The 24,016-nt window shown below is 40.9% G+C and overlaps 2 protein-coding genes and 1 long non-coding RNA gene across 3 annotated transcripts in view; 2 read left to right on the top strand and 1 right to left on the bottom strand.

Moving 5' to 3' along the window:
* Positions 1-5,754, bottom strand: part of npffr1l2 (neuropeptide FF receptor 1 like 2) — a 38,522-nt gene extending 32,768 nt beyond the window's left edge. The window contains exon 1 of the mRNA XM_034596609.1: positions 5,517-5,754. The gene's annotated coding sequence lies outside the window, so the exon portion shown is untranslated. The remainder of the gene's footprint in view (positions 1-5,516) is intronic.
* Positions 5,755-7,471: 1,717 nt separating this feature from the next.
* On the top strand, positions 7,472-12,060 carry LOC117768343. The gene is made up of 3 exons (XR_004615044.1): positions 7,472-7,481; positions 8,836-8,846; positions 11,425-12,060. It is a non-coding gene; the product is annotated as an uncharacterized LOC117768343 (long non-coding RNA).
* Positions 12,061-20,821: 8,761 nt separating this feature from the next.
* LOC117767731 lies at positions 20,822-22,942 on the top strand. Its single transcript, XM_034595566.1, is given in 3 exon segments — positions 20,822-21,155; positions 21,680-22,467; positions 22,469-22,942. Coding segments are annotated over 3 exon segments (1,590 nt in total). The 3' UTR covers positions 22,937-22,942.
* The last annotated feature ends 1,074 nt before the right edge of the window (positions 22,943-24,016 follow it).

Here is a 24,016-nt window from a genome sequence, read left to right as displayed (position 1 = left end):
CTGGTGTCACTCATCTTCCTCTTGACAAGTTCAGGTCAGGCGAGTTTGCTGGCCAATCAAGCACAGTGATACCATAGTCATTAAACCAGGTATTGGTACTTTTGGCAGTGTGGGCAGGTGCCAAGTCCTGCTGGAAAATGAAATCAGCATCTCCATAAACCTTGTCAGCGGAAGGAAGCATGAAGTGCTCTAAAATTTCCTGGTAGACGGCTGCGTTGACTTTGGACTTGATAAAACACAGTGGACCAACACCAGCAGATGACATGGCTCCCCAAATCATCACCGACTGTGGAAACTTCACACTGGACTTCAAGCAACTTGGATTCTGTGCCTCTCCACCCTTCCTCCAGACTCTGGAGACTCTTCCCCTACGAATTGGGACAGCCCTTCAAGAAGCTGTTACATCATCAGTAGTTGTCGATGTAAACAGACGAAACAATTTTCCTGGGGATGTCATTCTAATAACATTGTTGAGATCTTAAATAAACCAATGATATTGCTTGCAGTTACTAAAGTGACAAACCTATAGCATCCAAATTACATCTGTGCTAATTCAGGTGAATCAATGACATTTGCCATTCATCAAATAAAAATTGAAAAGCTTTGATGCTCTGCATTATTTCATGTATGAATCCAAAGCACACAGCTTCAGGCTACTAGCAGTGGTCTGTAGGCAGCTCGGCCAGGAAGATCTTAGAGGAGCAGTTAAGTTCAGTAACAGTGCTACGCTGCTATACGCTGGTTAAATCAAGCGCATCGTGTATATCTTTAAAGAAAGGGGATGCAACATGAAATTGTGTGAAAATACGGGATTATTCGACTTTTCTTTTTTTTTTAAGGTTCGGTTTGAAGTGTCCACAGAGATACTAACGTGTAACATCGTTACATATGATCATATATTCTCAGTGTCCACTGGCCGAGTCAGAGTGCACACGGAGCGAGCGCTCATCTTTCTCACTCACACACACACCCACACCACATAATTAACATTGTGTTTTACTTTGTGTAGAAATAAAAAATACAGGACCCCTCCCCCAAAAAACTATGACAGGTGGTTAAAAAAAAATCCTGTGATCAGTCACACACAAACATCAGGCTGTTTAAATGCAATTAAAAAAAATTTAAACCTGGATTTTACTTAATACTTCTTAATTCTGCATGTGTTGTGTTTATTGATTCACTGAAGTTTATAAAGACTTGCTCTGACTAGTTTTCTTACTCTTGTGATCAAAAACATTGATCTGAAGCTCAATTCTAAGGCTGTTCTGTAAATAGATTTCAAATAAATGAACCCATATCCATAGAGTACGGATACAGATAATTTAGTTACAGATACAAATACAGATACAGATAATGGTGTACTCGCTCATGTGTGTGTTGTGTTGTGTTGTTTGTTTGTTCCCACAACTAGCAAGATAGTTATCTTAGCAACCATGGTTACATAATTTGGAAATGTGCACATATTGTGATGCCAAGCTGAAAACCCTACATTCATGTACATGATATTGTAAACAAAATATGAGCTGTTGAATAAAAACATATCAATGTCACATCACAGCATCTTGGGATTTCATGGTGTCTGTGCTGGAAGATACATTCATCTTCAAACTTTATTGATTTTATCTTTGTGTTATGTGTAATTGCTGCAATGTATGTGCATATTGTCATTGGGCCTCATTCACCAACCAGTTACTGCGTGTTTTTTATTTCTACAGCTATATGATAAGATTTAAATGACCATAATATTTTATCCTTTTTATCTTAAAGAGACATATACGTAGGTTTCAGTGCATATTTAAATTTTTACAAATTAGTTTTATTTCTTTAACTGTTTTAGAGATTTTAAACACATGGAAATGTTGAATAGAAAAACACTTATTCACAAAAGTAGTCTCCCATCTTTAGGTTGTACACACTACTGGTAAATATGTCACATGTTCCATGATTTTACAGCTGTAGCTTTTAGTCAAAATGTTCCGTCCAAGTGTATCCTGTTAATTCTGAAAACAAGTTTCTTTCTTATTCTGAGAGGAGAGATGGCTCAGGAGATGCAACTGCACTACATGGTGCATACTGCACTAAGGTCTGTGGGTGCAGTGTGCACCAAGCCTGACCCGCACGTGACAGGCATTCGAGCCTGATGCTTAATTAAGTTAATGCAGTTAATGAGGTTGTGTTACTCTGTCCATGACACAGATGGTTATTGCTTGTTTTCCCACATTTCAGACATGGGCAGTGTAATAAATCAGCTCAGTCAACGTGACCGACCTGACCTGAACCCAAATATTATTTTAAATATTTGGTCTGAACCCAAACCGGCATGTCCAGTGTCAACAGGTACTGCCAGGCTATATTTCCAATTATTTGGTGGTCAAACTCTGTCCCCCTCCCTTTTCCCGTCTCTCTTTGGTGGTCGACAATATTTCTACGTTTCAAGTTACATCCACAATTACAAAAGGTAAGATTCTGATGTGTAATGTTAGCATTTAGCATGTTTTTGTACTAACCAATGCTACCATAGTGATAACTTACTGCTTATGTTATGTGTCTGTATGTCAGTCACTGTTACAATTTTCCTAACGTCATTGTCAATCTTGGTTTCAAGCAAGGAGAAATAACCCTTGAAGAAAAGCCAAAAGTCTCAGTTTGAGCGTGAGGGACAGTTTTCCTGCAGGTTCAGTGCAGGCTGGTTCACGAGACAGGTTCCTTTTCGTCAAATCAATCAAGTTTCTGTGAATCACATCAATGCTATGAATCTACTACTGCTAAAGGATAACTTTAAACATTAAATATATATATTTCGTACATTACCCATATAGATAACACTAGTGTGTAAAGCTGTGTTAAAGTAATGGGATTCACAGAAACTAGATTGCGTTCTGAGTTCTGTCATTTCTTTTACACTTCTGTGTTCCTTATTTTAAAGGGGTAAGGTGAGATTAGTAATGATTTGGCTAATATTACAATTTTCTCATTCTTATAATTCATACATCATCCATATAAATGTTCCTCACTGTTCACATGTATTCCCCTTTAGAACAAAAGGTCAGAAATGTATTGTTATTGTATAAAAATAACGTTTTGATGTTTAAATGGACCTGCAACTAGTATAGTATGTACTGTAACAGATATGTGTATTTTCACAGATTGTACTCAGGGATTCCTATCCTGTGCAGCTTCAAAACTGCCAGTGTACCTGTGAGGCAGGGATACCTTTATGTAACCTCGGGGCAGCACTTCTTTACCAGGCGGCTCATTATTCGCAGCTGAACATCACTGCTGTTCCCTCAACACACGGCTGCACAGAAATGGAACATAAGTGGCATAAGCCAAGAACTAACTTTGTTAACATGATACTTTGATTTTATTCAAGGATATTTGTTTATGTTCATTATAAATGGTTTTGTATTTATATAGCGCTTTTCTAGTCTTGATGACCACTCAAAGCTCTTTACAGTACAGATTTACATTCACCCATTCACACACACATTCATACAGTGCATCTATTAGCAGCACTTTGTTGTTCTATGAGGGGCAATTCAGGGTTCAGCATCTTGCCCAAGGACACTTCGGCATGCAGATGGGAAAGACTGGGGATCGAACTGCCGACCTTCAGGTTGGCGGACGACCACTCTACCCCTCAGCCACAGCCCTTATAAAATGTTATAATTATAAAATTATAAAACTTGTTTTTGTTTAAATGCAGGGGATTAAACCTGGTCAGGGGAACAACATTGTGATTCTTTCAGCCAGACCTCGGGAAAGGAGACTGGTAGAAGGCATCAGGTTATCATCATTATTATTAATAAAGTAATTAATAAAGGACATTTTCTGTAGTAATTGTACACATAATGTAATCATTTACAATTTTATTTGAGCATTTATTGTTAGTATTTATACTGTCAGTCGATCAAGCAAGAAAGTCCAAACCCGATCTTTTCAGGCTGTTCACAAAAATAAGGTCTTTCTACTACTCTTTGAAAACAAATAAGTTATTTCTTTATTTTTAGGTGTTTTATTTGAAGTTTTGCATTAGCTTACTTTATGCAAACAATAAGCTAATCTTTGTTTGTTTTTTTCTTTTATTCTTCGTCTTTTTCATCGGAGCAACTTGTACAAGGGAGTAAGTTCACCTCTGCCTGAACTCTCCACGCTCAGGGTGGATGAAGTCTACAGTGACCTTTCAGATGATGTGGATCCTCTCATAACAACTTTGGCCATAGACAATAATGTGCCTCTGGTTGGAAAAAAAGTTAAAAGGACAAAAAGGTAGTTTCTTGTCATATAAGTAGCCAACAAAGACAATGCAGAACACGTGTCCACACGCAGAAGCCCCTTGCCCCCCACAGCTGCCACTTTCTGATCACAGGCAGGGACCCTCTACCTGAGCAGAGGACCTGTCTCAGACCGTGGCTCACGAACATCCTCTTTTTTTAAATGCCGGCTACAAACAAGTTTCCCCTCCGAATAACGGTATGTCAGTTATTCCAGAGCAATGCTCCCATTTCTCAAACCATCCAAACGACTCATCCAAATAAGCTGCATACAAAGAATTCAACAAGCTCTCTGACCGGCTCTTACGGGACACTGTCATTTGTGGATATATGACATGGATGTGGGAAGGACATAATCAGGCCAGGTGCAAGAGTTGATTGTGTCTCAAACCTTGAAATAACATTTATATATACATAACATATAACATTACATATCATTTAGGTGAAGCTTTTATCCAAAGCGACTTACAATAAGTATATATGATTTGGCATTTTAAAGAGTGAAAGCCGAAGCAGAAATTTGTGATGCAAGCACATGCATACGTTCCTATAGGGTCTCGTTGGCAACAAAACACTATAGGGTGAAGCTCTCCAGCCAACCAATGAGCTGTAGTTTTTGTAAAGCCTTTAATCATTTTGAATTATCTAATCCTTCTAAATTACTTTAATAATTAATTTTTATTGCAGGTTTTGATTAAAATATCAATACAAATATACAATAATGGCCATGATCAATAGACTAAATCTATTCATACATGTTTTTATCGTACAAACAGTTATTTAATGAATGGCTTTCCTGCTGTTTCCATGGCATTCGGTCCTTCATACTCCTAGAAACCCGTTGCTTTCAAATTAGCACTGATACTTGGATAACATTACTTCCTCCCTTTCTCTCCGGTGGGTCTGATGCCTAATGACACAATGATCTTAAATGAAGGATTTCATTTCAGTGTCATTTACAGTGCAAGAGAATTGTTAGAATTCATGAAGAAATTGTATTGGGAGTAAAAATACTTAAAGCCTCGTGGAGGCGTTTAAAGTTGAAGTAAATATTTTAGCAGCTTTTGTAGACAAAAAGCGGTTGTGAAGCTTGTGTTAAAAAGTTCGAGCACTTTTTTCTCTCACTATTTTGAACTTAATTTCCCACAGTTGAAAAGCGGAAACCACGAGTAAAACACGAAGCTGATGGAGTGACCGCGTTGAGCAGGAGCGGAAAAATGTCGAAATGAAAAAGTGACTGACCTCCGTGGTTCCAGATGCTCCGACACCTGCAGCCCTGTCTGCACTGACGAGGAAAACGAGCAACCCGAGCACAACATGGACGAGCTGCCTGCGTCCTCCTCCGTCTCCCGCTGTGAACTCACTTTCACCCTGGATGTCAGACAGACAGAGCGGATCCGGCGGCGGCTCCACGGTCAGCCTCCACCCGGACACGGCGGGGAGAGGACGGGTTGTTCACCTCCGAGCCCTCGCTCCTCACCACCGGAGTTTAACCCGGGGACCATCGATGAATGACCGTCTGACTGCACTGACACGAAACAATATGTCATGTGACCGAATCATTTTCTTACACTGGGCAAATAGCACCACCTCTTTTTATGCATTCATTTGTTTTGCTTATTTAATGTGAAACTTTTTCAACATCGTCCATGTCACGTGAACAAATACATATTGAATCATTCATAAAAACGACAGATAGGGCCTCTTATTTTTACTTTATATATTTTTCTTCATGGGGATTTTTTAGTAATCCCCCATTGTTTTTTGTAAAAAACAATGTTACAGCAGGTTGCACCAAATCACAGCATTATCTCAAGGCAATTTACAGACCTCTCAATATTAAAGAGAGTGACTTGGTTACGGTGGTGCAGAAACGATAAGGAAAAGGGACTCCGGGGAAGAAGTCAAGTCAGTAACACGTATTGATGAGACATTCATTTCTTTGATGTGATAAGGATGGAGAAGAGGAAGGAGAAGCTGGGAAGAGAAGCTCTGTGTGTCATGTTAAACCACCAACCTAACAACTATTGAACAATCAACTCTACCTCCTGATCCATATAGCGACCCTCTAATAGCTATGGTGCAACTTGTGAAACAGGGTGCATTGTAAGCCAAATAACACATTTTACATATTTCAACCAAATCAATGAAAAAATTACGACAAACCTTCAATTCCAGTGGTGGTCAGATTTAACCTAATTACCACAAAATTGAAATTGTTAATAAAAGTAGATGCACTTTCAACAACATAAGTTGATTTTAATGATGAACATATTTATATATACACAGGTATAGTCACTGCACTGCAGAGTCAAATGTCAGATACTTTAAATGTGTGGTAACATACAGTCGAAGTGTGCAGCATGGTGAATAAGAGGACTCTCTTCCAGGATTAGGTTAGTCAGGTTAATTACAGCCTTATTTTGGAGCACAATAAAAGCTGTAAATCCTACATATAATTACGTTTCAGCATAAAAATCAATGATGTGGCCACAAAGGGTGTCACATAAAGAGTCCTTTAATTCAGGCAAAATCCACAAACCGAAAAAGCAAAGAAAAACAAGAGGCAGGGCTGACAAAATCCTCAAACAGAAAAAACAATGGGAAACTAGAAAAAAACACTCAAAAGGGATAAACTGTAAAAAAGTATTTTAAAGAAGTCATGATGAAGGACAGAGGTGGGTGAGGTGAGGCGACCATGAAGACGACGACCTGACAAAGGGAAGCACAGAGACATAGATACACAGGGCAGGCAGGGGTAGTTGGACACAGGTGAAACACATCAGGGACAGGTGCAGACAATCACAAGGGCGGGAAACAGGACAAAGACAGGAAGTCAAGGTGGAAACACACAAGGAGCACAAACTACAAAATAAAAAATGAAACGCAGAACTCAGGGAGAAACATAAATCCAAACACAAGGAAAACAGAGGTACAGGCATTAACAAACAAAGAGTCTTTAATTCAAACCTAAACACTCCTTATTCAGGAGGCAAAGTCCAGAGTAATAAGTCCAGAGTTTGATGGCGCCATGGTTTATATCTGGTTTCCATTGTCCATTGATGGAGATTCCAGGCACTTGTTAGAGCTTGACAAGCTCTGTTGGAGGAGGACGCTACTTTTCCCCTCGCTCCTGCTTAAATCCAACGCAGCTGTAGTTTAGGGGCAGTGTTCGGCGTACACCCCAGTTGTCTTCCTCAACGTCTTGTAGGTATCTTATTTACTAGTTTACTGTTGAGCTCAGATCTGAGTGTGTGAACAACACAGGTATGTTGTTGCCTGTGCACATTTAACCCAGGATGATACTGAACAGTAGTTGCTCCCCATTTATCAGCCTTAAACCATTTTCAATCAAAAAACAATCATACACAGTTCACTGTACATTGTACATTACAGTTATGTCTGTGGTACATAGAAGTGACAATAGTCTAAAATAATATTGTTGATATTGCGATGGAGCATTACTGAGAAAGACTATAAACTCTACATTTGATTCAGTAGTGCAAGGATTACTTGGCCATAGAGCCTCTAGCTGGTGTGCACATTTGAACACAAGGATCCAAGAGTCATTCAACCATTTATTGGTTGAGGTCGATGAAAGGATGGAGGAATGGTAGAATGGATCATTTTATATTGATGCATCCGCTAAGGTTAGGAAGCAATCATTCAAGCCTTCCTCTGGTCTGGTGTGGCAGCACGGTCTCAGACAAAGGGATTTGAAAGGAACACACCCAGCCCTTATATAAACTCCCCTTCTCTAATCTCCTACCCTGTGCACTAACAGGTGAATCTCTCCGCCCCTTTAAATATGAATATTTGAATTCAAATGGAATCTTAAGCTAATCGGATTAGGTATCTTCAGCTGACATGGTTTCCATAGGTGCAAGGGTTTCTAATCGGGCCACAGGTCTAACATATCGATTACCATTAATGGCAACTTTCACGGTCTGAACTCCTTCATCTTTGCTGGGTATCACTCAACTTAATTTTCCCACAGGCCACAAACCCCTTGGCAGTTGAGGGTCAATGCTCATAACCACTGCTCCTTCCTCCGTTTTCTTTCTGCCATTTATGCCGAATCTGAAGGTTGGGAGATGGTCCCTCTTAGGTTTTTTTGCAACTGCTGCTCAGCTCGATGAAGGAGGAGCATCAGATTCTTTGGGAGACTGGAGTTTCGGGGAATCTTTTGTGTGTAGCAAGGGGGTTGCATAACGTACAATTACATCCACATTTACTCTAATGGTCCTTTTCTCCAGAAATTCCATAGCTTCTTTATCCTTCTTTGGTCATGTGATCAATTTCTCATTTCTATAGGAAAGGATATCTACCTGCCACAATTTTTTTAATAATAATTTCCCGCTTTAGCTCAGTATGGGGGCTAGTTGTTGAGGTGAATAGGCACTGTGATGTCTCCTGTCAGCTAGGTAGGGACCTAGGCCCTTGGAGTGGCCATCCAAGTCTGGTGTTTACTGCTGCAGGTGCTCTCGTAGGTCCCAGACAAACAGGTTTGATAAGAGTTACCAGGTGGGGGTTATTAGTCCCAACGAGGCACGTCATGTAGATGGCTGCAGCGTTGCTTGAGCCTGTTGATAGGGTAAGTCTGCTCTACCAGTGAGAGTCTATCAGACGTAAATGTGTTTGATGCTGCAGCAATTTTGAAGGTGACTGACCTACCCGGCACGGGCTCTGTTTCTTGTCTTGTTTCTTGTTATAACTGATCAGGTTGGGAAGGGGGAGCAGGGGGAGCAGGGGGAGCAAGCTAAATGGGCTTGGTTGGATCTACCCGCCTGTTACCTCAAAAGAGTTATAATAATATATGTATATAGATTGATAATACAAATGAAATAAAATTAGGGTGATAGGCATGTGTACAGTAACAATAAAATACATGTAGACAGGTAAGAACAGATGTTTAGACACCGGTGAACAGCTTGTAAACAGGTAAATAATACACACATATATATATATATAGCTCTGGAAATAATTAAGAGACCACTCCAAATTTTTCTTAAATCAGCATCTCTACGTGTATGGCAGCCATTCCATTCTAGTGTCTGTTGAATTCCAATACAGGCAGACCTGATTCTACTTAATGAGGTACTGATTAGGTGATGACCTGAACCAAATCTTATTCAATGAAGAAAAGTATAAAAACCAGTGCTGTGGTCATCACTATCCTCTTGCAATAGGACCAGCTGGATGGCAGAAACAGTGCTAGTAGTACCTCAAAAGTAATTGGAATAAAAAAAAGTGACTATTGACCATGCCAAAAGAGTTAAAAAGAAAAGTTTTGAGTGAGGAAAAGAAAGGTTAAATTCTGGTTTTACTGGCAGAGGGATACAGTGAGCGTCAGGTTGCTTCCATCCTTAAAATTTCACAGACGGCGGTTCATAAGAACAAGGTCAAGCAGCAGACATTAGGGACAACAAAGCTACAGACCGGCAGAGGACGGAAACGACTCTCCACTCACCGGGATGACTGCCAACTCATTCAAATGTCACTCAACAACCGTAGGATGACATCAAGTGACCTCCAAAAAGAATGGCAAACGGCAACTGGGGTTAAGTGCACGGCGAGGACGGTTAGAAACAGGCTCCTAGGGGCAGGGCTGAAGTTGTGCAAAGCTAGAAAAAATCCTGTCTGCTCTGACAATACTCCCCAACTCTGAGGAGTGTTTTTTCCAGCAGGACAATGCTCCATGCCACACAGCCAGGTCAGTGAAGGTGTGGATGAAGGACCACCAGATCAGGACCCTGTTATGGCCAGCCCAATCTCCAGACCTGAATCCCATTGAAAACCTCTGGAATGTGATCAAGAGGAAGATGGATGGTCACAAGCCATCAAACAAAGCCGAGCTGCTTGAAGTTTTGTGCCAGGAGTGGCATAAAGTCACCCAACAGCAATGTGAAAGACTGGTGGACATCAGGCCAAGACGCATGAAAGCTGTGATTGTAAATCAAGGTTATTCCACCAAATATTGATTTCTGAACTCTTTCTAAGTTAAAACATTAGTATTGTGTTGTTTAAAAATGAATATGAACTTGTTTTCTTTGCATTACTCTAGATCTAAAAATACTGCATCTTTTTTGTTATTTTGACCAGTAGTCATTTTCCGCAAATAAATGCTCTAAATCAGAGGCTTCAACAGGGGGTCCGCGACCCCTAGGCGGTCCGCGGAGGTACTGCAGGGGGGTCGCGAAATCTTTGGTTGATGAGACAATTTTTTATATTTTTTTAATTTAAACATTTTTTTCCAACCAATTTTTTTTCCACTAATTTAAATGTCTTTAAATACACATTAACATGAATCCAACATATTGTAGCGAACAGATAAATGGAGGCAGAAGACGTTCTCTTTCAGTCAGCAATGCACACATTCAGCGACACACAATAATAAAAACATGAATATATGAACCTGTGTATTATTTGAATAGCTTAGTATTGAATGCACAATAACAGGGTAGCTATGTTTATACATGGCACTAGGCCAAGTTTAATATAAAACACAATTTTATACAATATATATTGTTGGGGGTCCCTGCTCCATCTCTCCATCAGTTTGGGGGTCCTTGGCCTGAAAAACGTTGAAGACCCCTGCTCTAAATGACAATATTTTTATTTGAAATTTGAGAGAAGGTCAAGACCTCGGTATTGTAGCGGTCGGTGAGCCGGTCGCTCTGATCGGACAGCATGTTGCAAAGGCTTATGGGACTATTATGTGTTTGGCGATGTTTAGCCATTTTGACTGATATTTGGTTGATGTTTAGACTTGTTTCATGTGGGTTTTGTGTGTTTGTGTTTGTTCGGTGGTAATGTTGTGTTTATTTAAGTTCACTTGTTCAATCACCATGACTGTGAAATGTAGTGTCTGTGATGGGGTTCCAGTCGCTGTTCATATGAGAAGGTTATGTTAAGTAAACCATTCAACTTGCTGTCGTGCGGTGTATTGGACGCAAGTCAAGAGTTTTGAAGAAAGTTCCCTGTGCAGCCTTTTCATTCTCACACGCACTCGCCACAGTATTATTCTTTAAAAAAAATGTTAAAAGGTGATTTAACTACCTAAAAATAACTTGTACAACACCAAAATACGATGTGCTCCTCTGTCTGATCATTACCGTCTTTGCGGTGGGTGAGTGAGTTGGCGGTGGAGTCAGGGCCGACCCTGGCAATGTTGGCGCCCTAGGCGAGATTTCAGATTGGCGACCCCAACATACACACGCAAATTGTCATGCATCCCCAAGAACTTTTGGACTGTATACAGATGCACACACAGGCAGACAAAATTGTAGGCTATAAAAAATAATAAAAACATATAATAAAAAATATAAAAAGAGTCTGAAATCTGCTGTACTACAGCTAGCTAGCTATTCATGTCGACAAAAATAAACATTAATGATGTCCACAATCGGGGTGATTCTTACCTCTATATTGTTCTTTCTTCTCCTCCTCTACTTTGCGGCGCTTTCTGAATTGTGCACCTGATAATTTAATCCTTTTTTGACTCATCTTTGACTCAAACCGCAGTCCAACACCGCAGCGTGAACGTCGGGGAGAACCTGAGGCGGAAGCGCCAATTCTCGTGTGAGCAGCCGCCTGGCTGTTCACACAGGAAGCGCATTTCTCCGCGCTGGTTCAGGGGTAAATGATGATGGTCTTCACAGGTGACTGACCTACGCAAGCCTATAGCCGCCACCCCCCCACAAGAGATTATGTGCTTGTGTGTGTCTGTCTGTTTAGACACAACTGACAAATGTGTGGATTAAGTACATAATTAAAGATGGGGAAATTTCATCATGTGGGGGCAAAAATCGGGGAAATCGAAAGTATGGGATGCATATTTAATCATTTATATAATATCTAATATATCACTTATATCGTTTAAAATCGATTTTCAGTGTGTTTTCGGCCCGATTTGCTCGCGGCGAGCGAAAATAATAGAACAGACCCCGAAACCATCGCTGCAGATCGCGAGCCGGCCGCGGCGCTTCCCGGCACTACGCTGCCGGTGCGAACAGCCCAATTATTTAACATGGGCGCGGAAAGGAGGCGGACAGCTTTTCGTGGCGCTTCGCGGTGCTTCTACCTCCGGTGCGTCCCCGGGGTTAGAGGATGATGGTGTGACGTTAATGCATTGGTTTACATTGCATGTATCATGCATCAGTCTCTTGTGCCGCCCTCTCGGCATTTTGCGCCCTAGGCAACCGCCTATGTTGCCTATGCCAGGAGCCGCCCCTGGGTGGAGTGGATCATCTTCTCGTGAATACATAAGGTAACGTAGTGTTAACCTTTCCTGCTCGACCTCCAGGGAACATACAGGGGAGATGTCTGTCTTCCTGCTGGGCTGAAGCCGCTTCTTGCTTCAGAGTTAACACCCTTCACTTTTTCAGCAGTTGAGAAATAACGGATGACACTTCTTCTTGCCTGGAGATGCTGCTGTATTTATTTTCCAACACACTGCAAATTATACTCTACATCTTTATATTTTCTCCTTTCTCCGCTCATGGTCTCCTCACCTTTCTCCCTGCTGCAGGCTCTCTCGATTCACTACTCACTCTCTTAAACACACGGAAGCCCTTTCTTAAAGGAGTCACGCTACTCTTATAACACAAGGCCAATTTGTGGGGAAAAAAACAGAAAGGTGGTGATGATGAGAGAGAAGGACCAGGTACTGCCCACTGTTCCCACCAAGGACAGAATCAGTATTATATCGCTGTGCTGTTAAATAAAAAGACTGTTCTGATCCTGTTCAAACAATGTAATAACCACATATTATTTGGAAATTATAATGGAAATTACAGGCTCAAGTTAACTACACACCTAGCGGAAGTATCATAATAATATGTTATTTATTGTATAACATGTTTTGCTTATTCGGGTGCACTGTTTGAGACACATTTCTATAATTTGTTATACAAAATGATGCAAACTCAAACACAATGGTAAGTCATTTATGCTACTGTCCACTGACGCTACTGTTAACAAATAGTTGCTCTCCAAACATCTTAAAATGTGCATATTTAGATCGGGGAAATCCCCCCCCAAAATCCTGGGGATACTGCCCTCCGGCCCCCGGAAATTGGACCTCAGTATTGATTAAATCCTGGCTATGGGCCTGCAGGTATGTATTATCTAATCAATAAAATGATTTTTTATGTTTTGTCCATTTATATGTGTTTTCCTAAACCTCTGGTGGTGGTGTGGTCAAGTTGATCTATTTAAAATATTTGTGTAATGTATGTGTATAAATGATACAAGGACAGATTTCCATCAAACTGAACCTCCGTGGCCTTGGCTCATAATCTTTAAAGAACAGGAAAGATTTTTTTATTGAAACCACATGCTACAATACCCCCACACATTTATGTTCTAAATACAAAGTTCTGGTCACACGACCTTCATAGATATTGAGACACACACACACAAATGTTCTCCCCCTCACAAAAGCACATTGGGGCAGGATGAACAGACAACTCTATATCACAGTCCTCTAGCAGAAGTATGAGCGAAAAACTCTCTGCTCAAAGGGTCTTCGAGGCGATACTGGAAGAGGACAAGGAAGGGGGTCTTCTTGCGTATTGCACAGTGTTTCTGTATACGCAGATAATTAGTTCAGGGTGTCGTGAAGTTTGAAAATTAAAGCAAAATGAAACTGAAAAAGTAGCAGGTGGGAGACTAATTACATATAAAGCAGCACTGGGCACAGATCTAAACACCTTTTGAGTTATAATAACAACTGAAAGCTACCACAGGTTCTCTCTCATGTTTGGAAGGGGAGAGTGAGGTGAGGGGTATTCAGCTGCAACATGCAACTTCACCACTAGATATCACTAAATTCCACACACTGAACCTTTAAGTGTGAAGATTTATATTCTAGCATTAAACATCTATGCCTATCCAATCATGTGATGTGCCTCATTCTCCAAAATCCTCTAAAATACACACCCTCCCAATTTGGTTGTCTATTTAAGCTGCAAAAATGTCCCATCTCTCCCCTTGCTTTCCCCCCACTGCTGCTGCGTCAGTGTTGCTGCTGTTTGATTCAGCCCAGGGGTCTTTCTCTTTCTCTTTGTCTCTGACATTTGCAAAATCATAGACTGCCCCCAGAGATTTTCAGAGGTTATGAGATTATGTTTAGTGCATGTCTGAAAGCAGTATAAGACACAGGTGGGTGCAGCTCATAAGGGTGGGGCAGGCAATCACAGGGGGTGGGGATCTGAAATGAGAGGCCAAGGTTACAGACACCATAAAAAACATGACCTATGATGTGACATTAGATTAAGTGAAAACTGGGAAAGCTGGAGGGTTGGCTACAATAAAGGGAAAGAACAAAAATCAATTGTGATCAATTTATGGAGATGAAAGCAATTATCTAAACAAGGTTACGAAGTGCTTCAAAAAAAAAATCCATGGCAAAAAGAAGAATGAATTACAATAAAAGTTATTCAGTTCAGTTCAATTTTAAGGGCCAAATCATAACATAATAAAATCAAGACCTTGACATTTATGGAGAAAAGTTCCCACAATGAGTAACACTTTAGCGACTGTGGAACGAGCTCCTCGATGACATCAGGAGAGCAGAAAGTCTACACATCTTCTGCCGCAGACTAAAGATACATCTCTTCCGACTAGACCTTGGATAAAAAAAATAAATAAAGGAATATATATTTAGTAGCACTTAAATGGCACTTACATGTAGCACTTTGTAGTTTGGCTTTCTTGAAGAAAAAATGGTACTTTCTTGATTCTTGTTGTTCTGGGTTTGTACCCTCATGGTTGAATGCACTTATTGTAAGTCACTTTGGATAAAAGCGTCAGCTAAATGAAATGTAATGTAATGTAGTGGTTGTTGAAATGAAAATAACAATGATAGTCTTTAAATGTACCTTGGCGTCATCAGAACCTAAGGGTACGCTAAGGTTAAAGGTAAATCTGATTGGCTACTGGCTTGTATGGCAGTGCAATGAAAGCCATATTTTGGTCATGTATTGCTGGGTTTGGGACTACTTCCTGGTTTTTTACTTGCTCTGTTTTTCGCCTTGATAGACTATAGACAGACAGACAGACAGACATGTGAACATACAGACAGGGCAGATGATCAATGAGAAATACTAGTGAAGAGCCCTTCTAAACCTGCTTGTTTAAAATAGGTTGTTCTCATGTCCTGTGTTCAGAATTATTCCTTGTCATTAGTAAGTCCTCCTCAAACTCTTGTACAATATACTCTCACTTTTTATTGTTTGCGTGCCGGACGTTGTGTGCAGAGATTTTTATAAACACTCTATTGTGCAGAGTGAAGACGGACTCAACTGTCCCGGGGGTTCAGCTCAATATTTTGAGCACCACATATGAAATCTCATTCACCTCCATTGCATATAAATACGTTTTCGTAAATAAGTACACTCCCTGATGCAGCAATGATGGGGTCAAGCAAAGGGAGTGATGGGAAATTTTGTCAAAAAGGGTGTGTATTAGACATTAGACTATCTATCTATCTATCTATCTATCCATCCATCCATCTATCCATCCCATTGGTCAGCACATCTAATGGCTATTTTCTCTACTGTACTCATGATTGTTGGGAGTAAACACTTGCTGAAATCTACACTCTGTGTGACTGAGACTGTGTTCTGCAATTGGACTTCCCCAGCTTTGGTAGATCATAACAATTATCCAATGGTAACCAAGATGTGAATAGAGATACACCAACATAGGGAATTGAGAACATTAAAATGAAACTGATATTCAAAATAATCACAGCCATTACACAGAAAGCAACAGAAATTATTCCAAGAAATGAGGAGGAAACATAAAAAGAGAGTGCCATAGATGGATGATTGGCGTAGTAGAGCCAATAAAAGGAGAAACAAAAAGTCACTACAAATATAACCTGTGCTATATATTATATACACTATATGATCAATATTGTATAACAAGCTAATATTTATAGGTTGTTTTTCTAGATCTCTCCTGTCTTCCTCTGTCCCTTTCTTCTATCACACAGTATTGTCTCTCAATAAGCACTGCTTTAATGATGTACTGGAGCACACCCACTCAGATTGTTGCTTCAGTATAACTCTCACCTTTGTTTATAGACAGTTGCCTCAGTTACCTCACAAATCAAATCATTGGATTCAGAGCAGACAGGACCACAGCACCTCTCGTTTGGAGCCTCAATCAGGAACAGCTCAAGTCTTGAGACCCAGCGTTGATTGGACTTAAAAACAAGGCAATGTCTACTCGGGATTAGCTGGAAAATGTATCATACATCAAATGTATCATTACAAAGCAGAAAACTGGCTGTTTTTCTGGGCTCATGAAAAGTTAAGCATATAGAAAAATATGGCTCTCGCACAACAGTAGGCTATATAAAGTAGTTCAAAAGAGGTCATTCTGAAACATCCACGTCAGTAAAATCCAACATACACATGAATACAACACTGATATTAAATATTTATCAGATATTTAATATTTATCAGATTGAGTAGTAGAACAATTTGCTGCACTATAAGAACCTATTTTTTAAGACCATTTTCACATACTATTACTTCAGTAAGGTTTTGAATGCAGGACTTTTACTTGTAGTGGAGTATTTATAGTGGGAAATTAGCACGGTCTCCAACTTTTAAATCGCTGTACCATTAAAAACCTCAGCCATACTTTGAAACGTCTTTCAGACACCTTGACAAGAACTTTAAATGAATATCTATGCACATGATGATGATGATGATGATGATGATGATGATGATGATGATGATGATGATGATGATGATGGACTCTTAAGTGTGAACACAGGAGCAAAGACAGACGGTATTTTAAGGTGTTTAATGCTAAAACTTGCAAAAATGACAACACACAAAAGATAAGTGAAAAGGCACATGGGTCAAATCCTAACAGGTGCATAGGCAAACAAAAGAAAAAGAAAAGCATATTATTTCCCCTTATAAAAAGCTGTGCTCTTTTCAGGTTTATCACATAAGTATTGTAACACTTGCTTTAGTTAATTGTATATTGATACACCAATAATCAATTATAATATCATATAAATAGGTGGAAAACCTATACATTTTCCACAGTGGCATAAATTTTGTATTCACAGCTTCTCCGACATCTACAACAATGATGGACTATGATCCTATCAAGACCTATCATTTACAGCTGCTCACTGCCATGTGCACATGTAGTGTTCCATGGAATCAATCACACCCACCTACTTGCAGAAATAATAACAGCATTTAGACTGTAGACTGTAGCTTTAGACATATGAGCAAGGGCTTTGTGTCAAAGTTGCACAAAAAAATCCAGCAACAACTGAATCATTCTTTGTCACAGTATGGAACATATATCTTAAAAAGGGTATGTAGATTGGAGGAGAGTTTGGTATAATGTTCTACTCACATCATGAAGTTATAAATATCAGTTGTTAAATTATAATAAGTTATTCACAGGTTTTATTTTTCTCCAAGAAAGCATTTCTAACTTGGAGCATTGACTCCAAGCCCTGCATATTTATTATGTCCACAAAATCAAATTGGAACATATATACATATGTTGTTGGATTGTCCGGTGCTAATTTCTGGAAGCAGGTAGCAAGAATCGTATCAGATGTAATGATTGTAGGTATACCATGCCTCCCAAATATTATTCTATTGAATGATGACTCTCTTATATAACACTCCTGCTTTATCAAGCTATCAAAAAAAAAATGGAATAACAGCAGCAAAAGGAATGATAGTACGGAGATGGAAATATCTGCATGATTTAATTTATACATCGCGGGCTTCCAGCATTTCCCAAAGCTCTTTCTTTAGAATCATCAATAGTAAGAATATAGGGAATGAAAGCTGAGGAAATAGATCTGTCTAGTTATGGAAAAAGTGAAATCCCAACTATAATCAAGTTGTAGTTTATACAGAGTGAATATGAATGAAATATTATAATAATAACAATAATAATAATAATAAACTTTATATATAAAGCACTTGTCAAAAAATAAAACATGTATGAAATGTAAAATGTAGTGGAAATTAAAACACCAAGGAAATCAAATACAATATCAAAGTTTTAAATGATGGAAAGGCCTTTTGATAAAAGTGCGTTTTAAGTGTTGGGAAGCTAAAATAGGAGTGATATGCTATCTTCTCCAATCTTCAATTTGGAGCCTATTGTGTGTTCTTTGCTTAAGACTTGTGAAAACACCATTACAATAATTAAGCCATGAAGAAATAAAAGCATGTATGATGATTTTAGTGTCTTTAAAACTCAAGATCGATCTGATTCCGGATATATTCCTGAGATGGTAAAAACATGTCTGAACAAGTGTTAACATGGCTCTCAGAGTTTAGGCTGGATCAAATATGACCCCACGGTTTTTGGTGACAGACCTTTAAAAGACCTGGATCGTGATAGCGGTAGCATAACGTTAGCAATAGCTGCAATCATGAGTGTTTTTAATTGTGATCTTTGGTAGATCCTGGAGACACCGTGTATAGAAAGTTGTTTCGTTTTTGGTCTTGTCACTGACCGGCGTCCTGAAACGGTTGTGCACACCGTCCTCAAACCGGAAGTAGTAGAACGGCATCATGGAAACAAATAATGTCATTGACTGCCTACATTTCTGAGGGTTGATTGCCGTCCGAAGTGATCGCGACGAGCAGCAAAAATATGCTGGACGAGTTGTGTTTGGATGTGTATCCTCGAAAACAGAAAAGCAAAGCCACAAACAGCACTCATTAAAATACAATGTATCCGCTGCTGTTTTTGTTGTTGTGCTTAAAAGTAGTGCTAGCATTAGCTGGGAGAGCGTAACCATATACAGACATATACAGTGATGTCATGACGTGGCGCTTTGAACGCCACTGGCCTGTGGAAAAGGAATAAAGCAGACATTAGATTCTTGGTGGTGCATCACAGAGGCAGTAAATCATCAGTGTTGATCATTTAGTCTATTTTGTGTTGCCCAGCTCTCAGCGTTGATCAATGCTTTGTTAGTATTTACTATTTTACTTTTCATAATCACAAAACTGTTATTTTGTTGATGTACTCTGCTACTCACGGCATCTATTGCACTTCTGTTCGTCCTTGCAGAGGGATCCCTCACATGTGGCTCTCTCTGAGGTTTCTACATTTCTTTCCCCTGTTAAAAGGCTTTTTTGGGGAGTTTTTCTTTACTCTTTTACGGGTTAAGAACAGAGGATGATGCACCTGTGACTTGTGAATATGAGCCTTAAAAATCGATTAATTGATTGAAAGCTGCTTAATGAGGACACTGCACTCTGCTCTCTGGCTGATCATCCTGCTGTCAGCTGAACTAGGCGCCTGCTCTTGTTAGACTGAAATCAATAGTGATGACATGTGCTCTTCCACTGTTCTATGGCCAGCTGCTCTTTTAAATACCATGAGTTAGCTGCATGTATCCAAACTGATTAAAAGGGCTTCAAGGATGACCTTTTCAGATCAATATCTTTGTTCCGTACTTACCACTGATAGGGCAGACTGAAATTGTGTTGCTCACAATTGTCTTGTCTTTGTCTTATGAGAAACAAATGATCAGGAACAAGAGACTACAGAAGGGTGTCACGGTGCGGTGGTGTAGTGGTTAGCGCTATCGCATCAGAGGGTTTAGGTTTGAATCCCAAGTCTTTCTTTGTGGCGATTGAATGTTCTCTGTGTCTGCCTTAGTTTTCCACAGTCCGAAGACATGCAGAATGATCTTAGGTTAAGTGGTGACTCTAAATTGACTGTAGGTGTGAATGGTTGTTTGTCTCTGCATGTTAATCCTGTGATGGACTGTCAACCTGTGTGCACCCCACCTCTCCCCCGCTGTCACCTGGGAGTGGCTCCAGCTCACATGGTATAAATGATGAATGGAGACTACAGTAATTATCCTGTCCAGGAGATGTTCTGCTGCAGTTTTTTCTTTAGACTTGATCACTCAGACAAATTCCAGATATTGTGTTTTCTCATGTGTAAGCCAATCAAGTTTTCTTTTGGATCTTAACTTTATCTAAAGAATCTCATTATTTGAGACAAATAAATATTAGTGGAGGGAGACAGAAATAGGAGCAGATCTTACGGATCAGGCTGAGACAAGAGGAAGGCTGTTTCAGGAGCTGAAGTGCTGATCCAGAATCGCGGCTGCAGCCACATCATGGATCATGGTGGCAGCTGATCATGGATTATGATTACAACTAGATTGCTTAGATAAACCATATGCCTACTCACACACTGTATACTACCATTACTGGAGCGACGCCGGCGAGCTAGTTCTGGCAGGCAACTCGAGCTGCACTGTTTCAATCGTGTGACACTCATCATGTGACATACATCATGTGACACACTTCATGTGACATACATCATGTGACATACTTCACTCGCCACTACCATCTACAGTACTCATCCACCTCATTAGGCGGTCTATTTAAGCAGAGGGAATTCCCATCCCTCTCTCTGCTTCCTAACTACTACGCAGTATCACAGACAATTGTCTCAGCGTTCCAGCATACTTACTTATGAGATTGTTATCCTACCTCCTGGTTCTGTCGATCGCCATGTCTCTTGCCATCTCTGATTCTGAGTTTGAGGCTCAGTCCTCAGAGGAAGACGTCGGACTCATCCCTGAAACCCAGGTTCCCTCCGTCGAGGTTCAATCCGAGAACGATTCTGACACCCAACGTCAGCGCCGAAGCTCCCGCGTCACCCGCAAACGTCTCGCCGGGTGGCCCATTCACCGCATTTTGGAAGAATTGTATGTTCGTAAGATTTCAGTTCCAGCTGGCCTCAACCACGAGAAACTCTTCGATTACCTTTTGACTCAAGATAATCCGACCGATGACGCACACCGCAGCTCAAACGCCGAGAATCCAGTCAGCGCTCCTCCAAAAGGTAAAGGCAAAGCTCCAGCAAAGAAGCGCGGTGCTCCACCATCCTCTCTTAAAACCGCCGACAATATACCATCAAAAAAAGCAGAAGACACCAGAACACGGTCCATCCGCCGAAGCATCCATCCTGTCCACTCTACGAGAAATGAAATCGTCTCTAAACGTTATAAATACAAGAATTCAAACTTTAGAAGTAAACGTCGCCTTCCCCATGGGCAATGCAAATAATCCCGGACCATCCTCGGCTACTTCCTGGCCGGCGCAAGTGTGCGTACTTCCGACTGACGTCACACCTCAAAGGACATTGGGAACTGCAGTTCCAGCCCCAACCGTGGGCACCAAGTTCTTCCCTCCAGCAGCAGCAATTTCTGATTCCCTCAGGAACCACATTCTAACAGGTAATCTGTCACATCATTCTGCATACATTTATAAACAGGGAGGAGAGAAGAATTAAATAAACAAATAAATAAAAGGGGTACACTCAGTGAGTAAATGATGCCACTCCCATTTTGTTGTTTGTTTTGGCAGGCCATGATGTTAATCTTGTGAAGATAATATTATCTGGTTCGGAAACTGCTGATAAGAGATACGTGGATTGCGGGGAGTTTTCCGTTGTTTTAAAAGACAGCGACCCCAGACTGTCAAAAACACTAACCTTGGCTGAATTCAACGTTGCCTTCGGTGTCTTCAGAGACACTATATATGAGGTTTATCCACTACGCAGAGAGGAACTTGATACCTATTTAGCCATTATTTCAGAAAAACGTCTCATCATCGACCTCTCAGCTCCTCACAATTCTACAATTCCCAGTATAAACAGCCTAATTCCCAAAGAACCCTTTTCTTTATTCTACGCTTCCATCGACAACGCAATACAGATGATTAAGTTAGCAGGTGTCGGTGCATGGCTAGGAAAGGCCGACATTACCGATGCCTTCAAAGTCCTTCCACTTCACCCCTCTCAATGGCACCTTTTTTGTATTAAATGGAATTCAAAGTTTTATTATTCCGTCAAATTGACATTCGGTTGCCGCAGTAGCCCCTCCATTTTTAACACTCTCTCAGAAGCACTATGCTGGATTCTTTACAACTCGTACAAACTCCCGTTCGTCCTACATCTTTTGGACAATTTCCTAGTCATAGACTTTCCCTCATCACCACCAGCTCGCAACATCTCTGCAATTAGGAACCTTTTCAGCGAGTTAGGTGTTCCTCTCTCAGAAGAGAAAACAATAGGCCCGTCCACCCACCTGGATTTTCTCGGTATAACCCTTGACAGCTTACTCATGCAGGCATCTCTGCCACAAGAAAAAATTGTCTCGCATCAGAGCAGCTATTAAATTCCGGTCGACTAATGCCATTATCACTAAAAGAGATCTTTTATCTCTGTTAGGCCACCCGAATTTCGCGATGCGCATAATTCCACATGGTCGCTCGTTCATATCCCGCCTAATTGAATTGGCTTATTCCGTCCAAAATCTAAATGATCTGGTGGTTCTAGATGAAGGTTGTCAAGCAGATCTGCGCTTCTGGTCCTTGTTATGCGAAGAATGGAATGGTATTTCATTCTTTTATAATGACTTTGTGGAATCTTCAGATTCCATCCAGTTCTTTACCGATGCCGCCCCTTCTGTTGGTTTTGGGGGATTTTATAATAACGAATGGTTCGCAGATGTCTGGCCAACTGAAATCCATTGCCTCAATGACGAATCCAAATCCACAGCCCTTTATGAGCTCTACCTCATCGTCGTGGCTTGCACTCCATGGGGAAAAAAGTTGGGCTAGGAAACAAATTACCGTATTCTGTGACAATGCAGCAACGGTAGAAATCATCAATAAGGGCCGCTCAAAAACACTCAAACGGATAGATTTAGTCAAGGCACTCTAATTTACATTGCAAAAAATAATACTTCTTTCTGCCCCTTCTCTTCCATGACAAAATTTCTGCATCACCGCTTCCAAACCCATCGATTGGCACCTCTCTTCACCATTGATGGCCGCAAACCCATGACGAGATCCTGGTTTTCTACTATGCTTCATGATCTGGTCCGGAGCTGTGGCCTACCACCCAAACATTACTCTCCTCACTCATTAAGAATTGGTGCAGCGACGACTGCAGCTCTACATCTGCCTGCCGCCACTCTTAAATCCCTGGGCCGCTGGTCATCCTCTGCATACCAATGCTACGTCAGGTTCCAAAAGATCATGAGTTCCTGCCCCCTTGAGCCTGAATAATGTGTATATCTGTTCCGATGTAAAATCCTATTCATTGCAAATCTGGTGGTTGCTGGGTTTAGAACATTCGATCCGCTGGTTATTCACTGTTACATGCTTCCGAGGATCCACATTCACATGGTAGTACATTCCCCTCTAACCTTATGCAGTGTCACTACGTAGTATATTCTCCCGCAGGCCAATGCGCCAAAGGAGAATGGCCACGCCGCGGCGGCGAATGGCGCACATAACAGTTTTCACTATGTAGTATATTCTCCCGCAGGCCAATGCGCCAAAGGAGAATGGCCACGCCGCGGCGGCGAATGGCGCACATAACAGTCTCACTAGGTAGTATATTCTCCCGCAGGCCAATGCGCCTACGGAGAATGGCCACACCGCGGCGGTGAATGGCGCACATAACAGTTTTCACTAGGTAGTATATTCTCCCGCAGGCCAATGCGCCAACGGAGAATGGCCACACCGCGGCGGTGAATGGCGCACATAACAGTTTTCACTAGGTAGTATATTCTCCCGCAGGGCAATGCGCCTACGGAGAATGGCCACACCGCGGCGGTGAATGGCGCACATAACAGTTTTCACTAGGTAGTATATTCTCCCGCAGGCCAATGCGCCAACGGAGAATGGCCACAC

The sequence above is a fragment of the Hippoglossus hippoglossus genome, chromosome 9 (genome assembly GCF_009819705.1).
Source record: "Hippoglossus hippoglossus isolate fHipHip1 chromosome 9, fHipHip1.pri, whole genome shotgun sequence".
In the NCBI taxonomy this organism is placed as follows: Eukaryota; Metazoa; Chordata; class Actinopteri; order Pleuronectiformes; family Pleuronectidae; genus Hippoglossus; species Hippoglossus hippoglossus.
The sequence above is the reverse complement of the archived record's forward strand: the minus strand, read 5'-3'. Positions and strand labels throughout refer to the sequence as shown.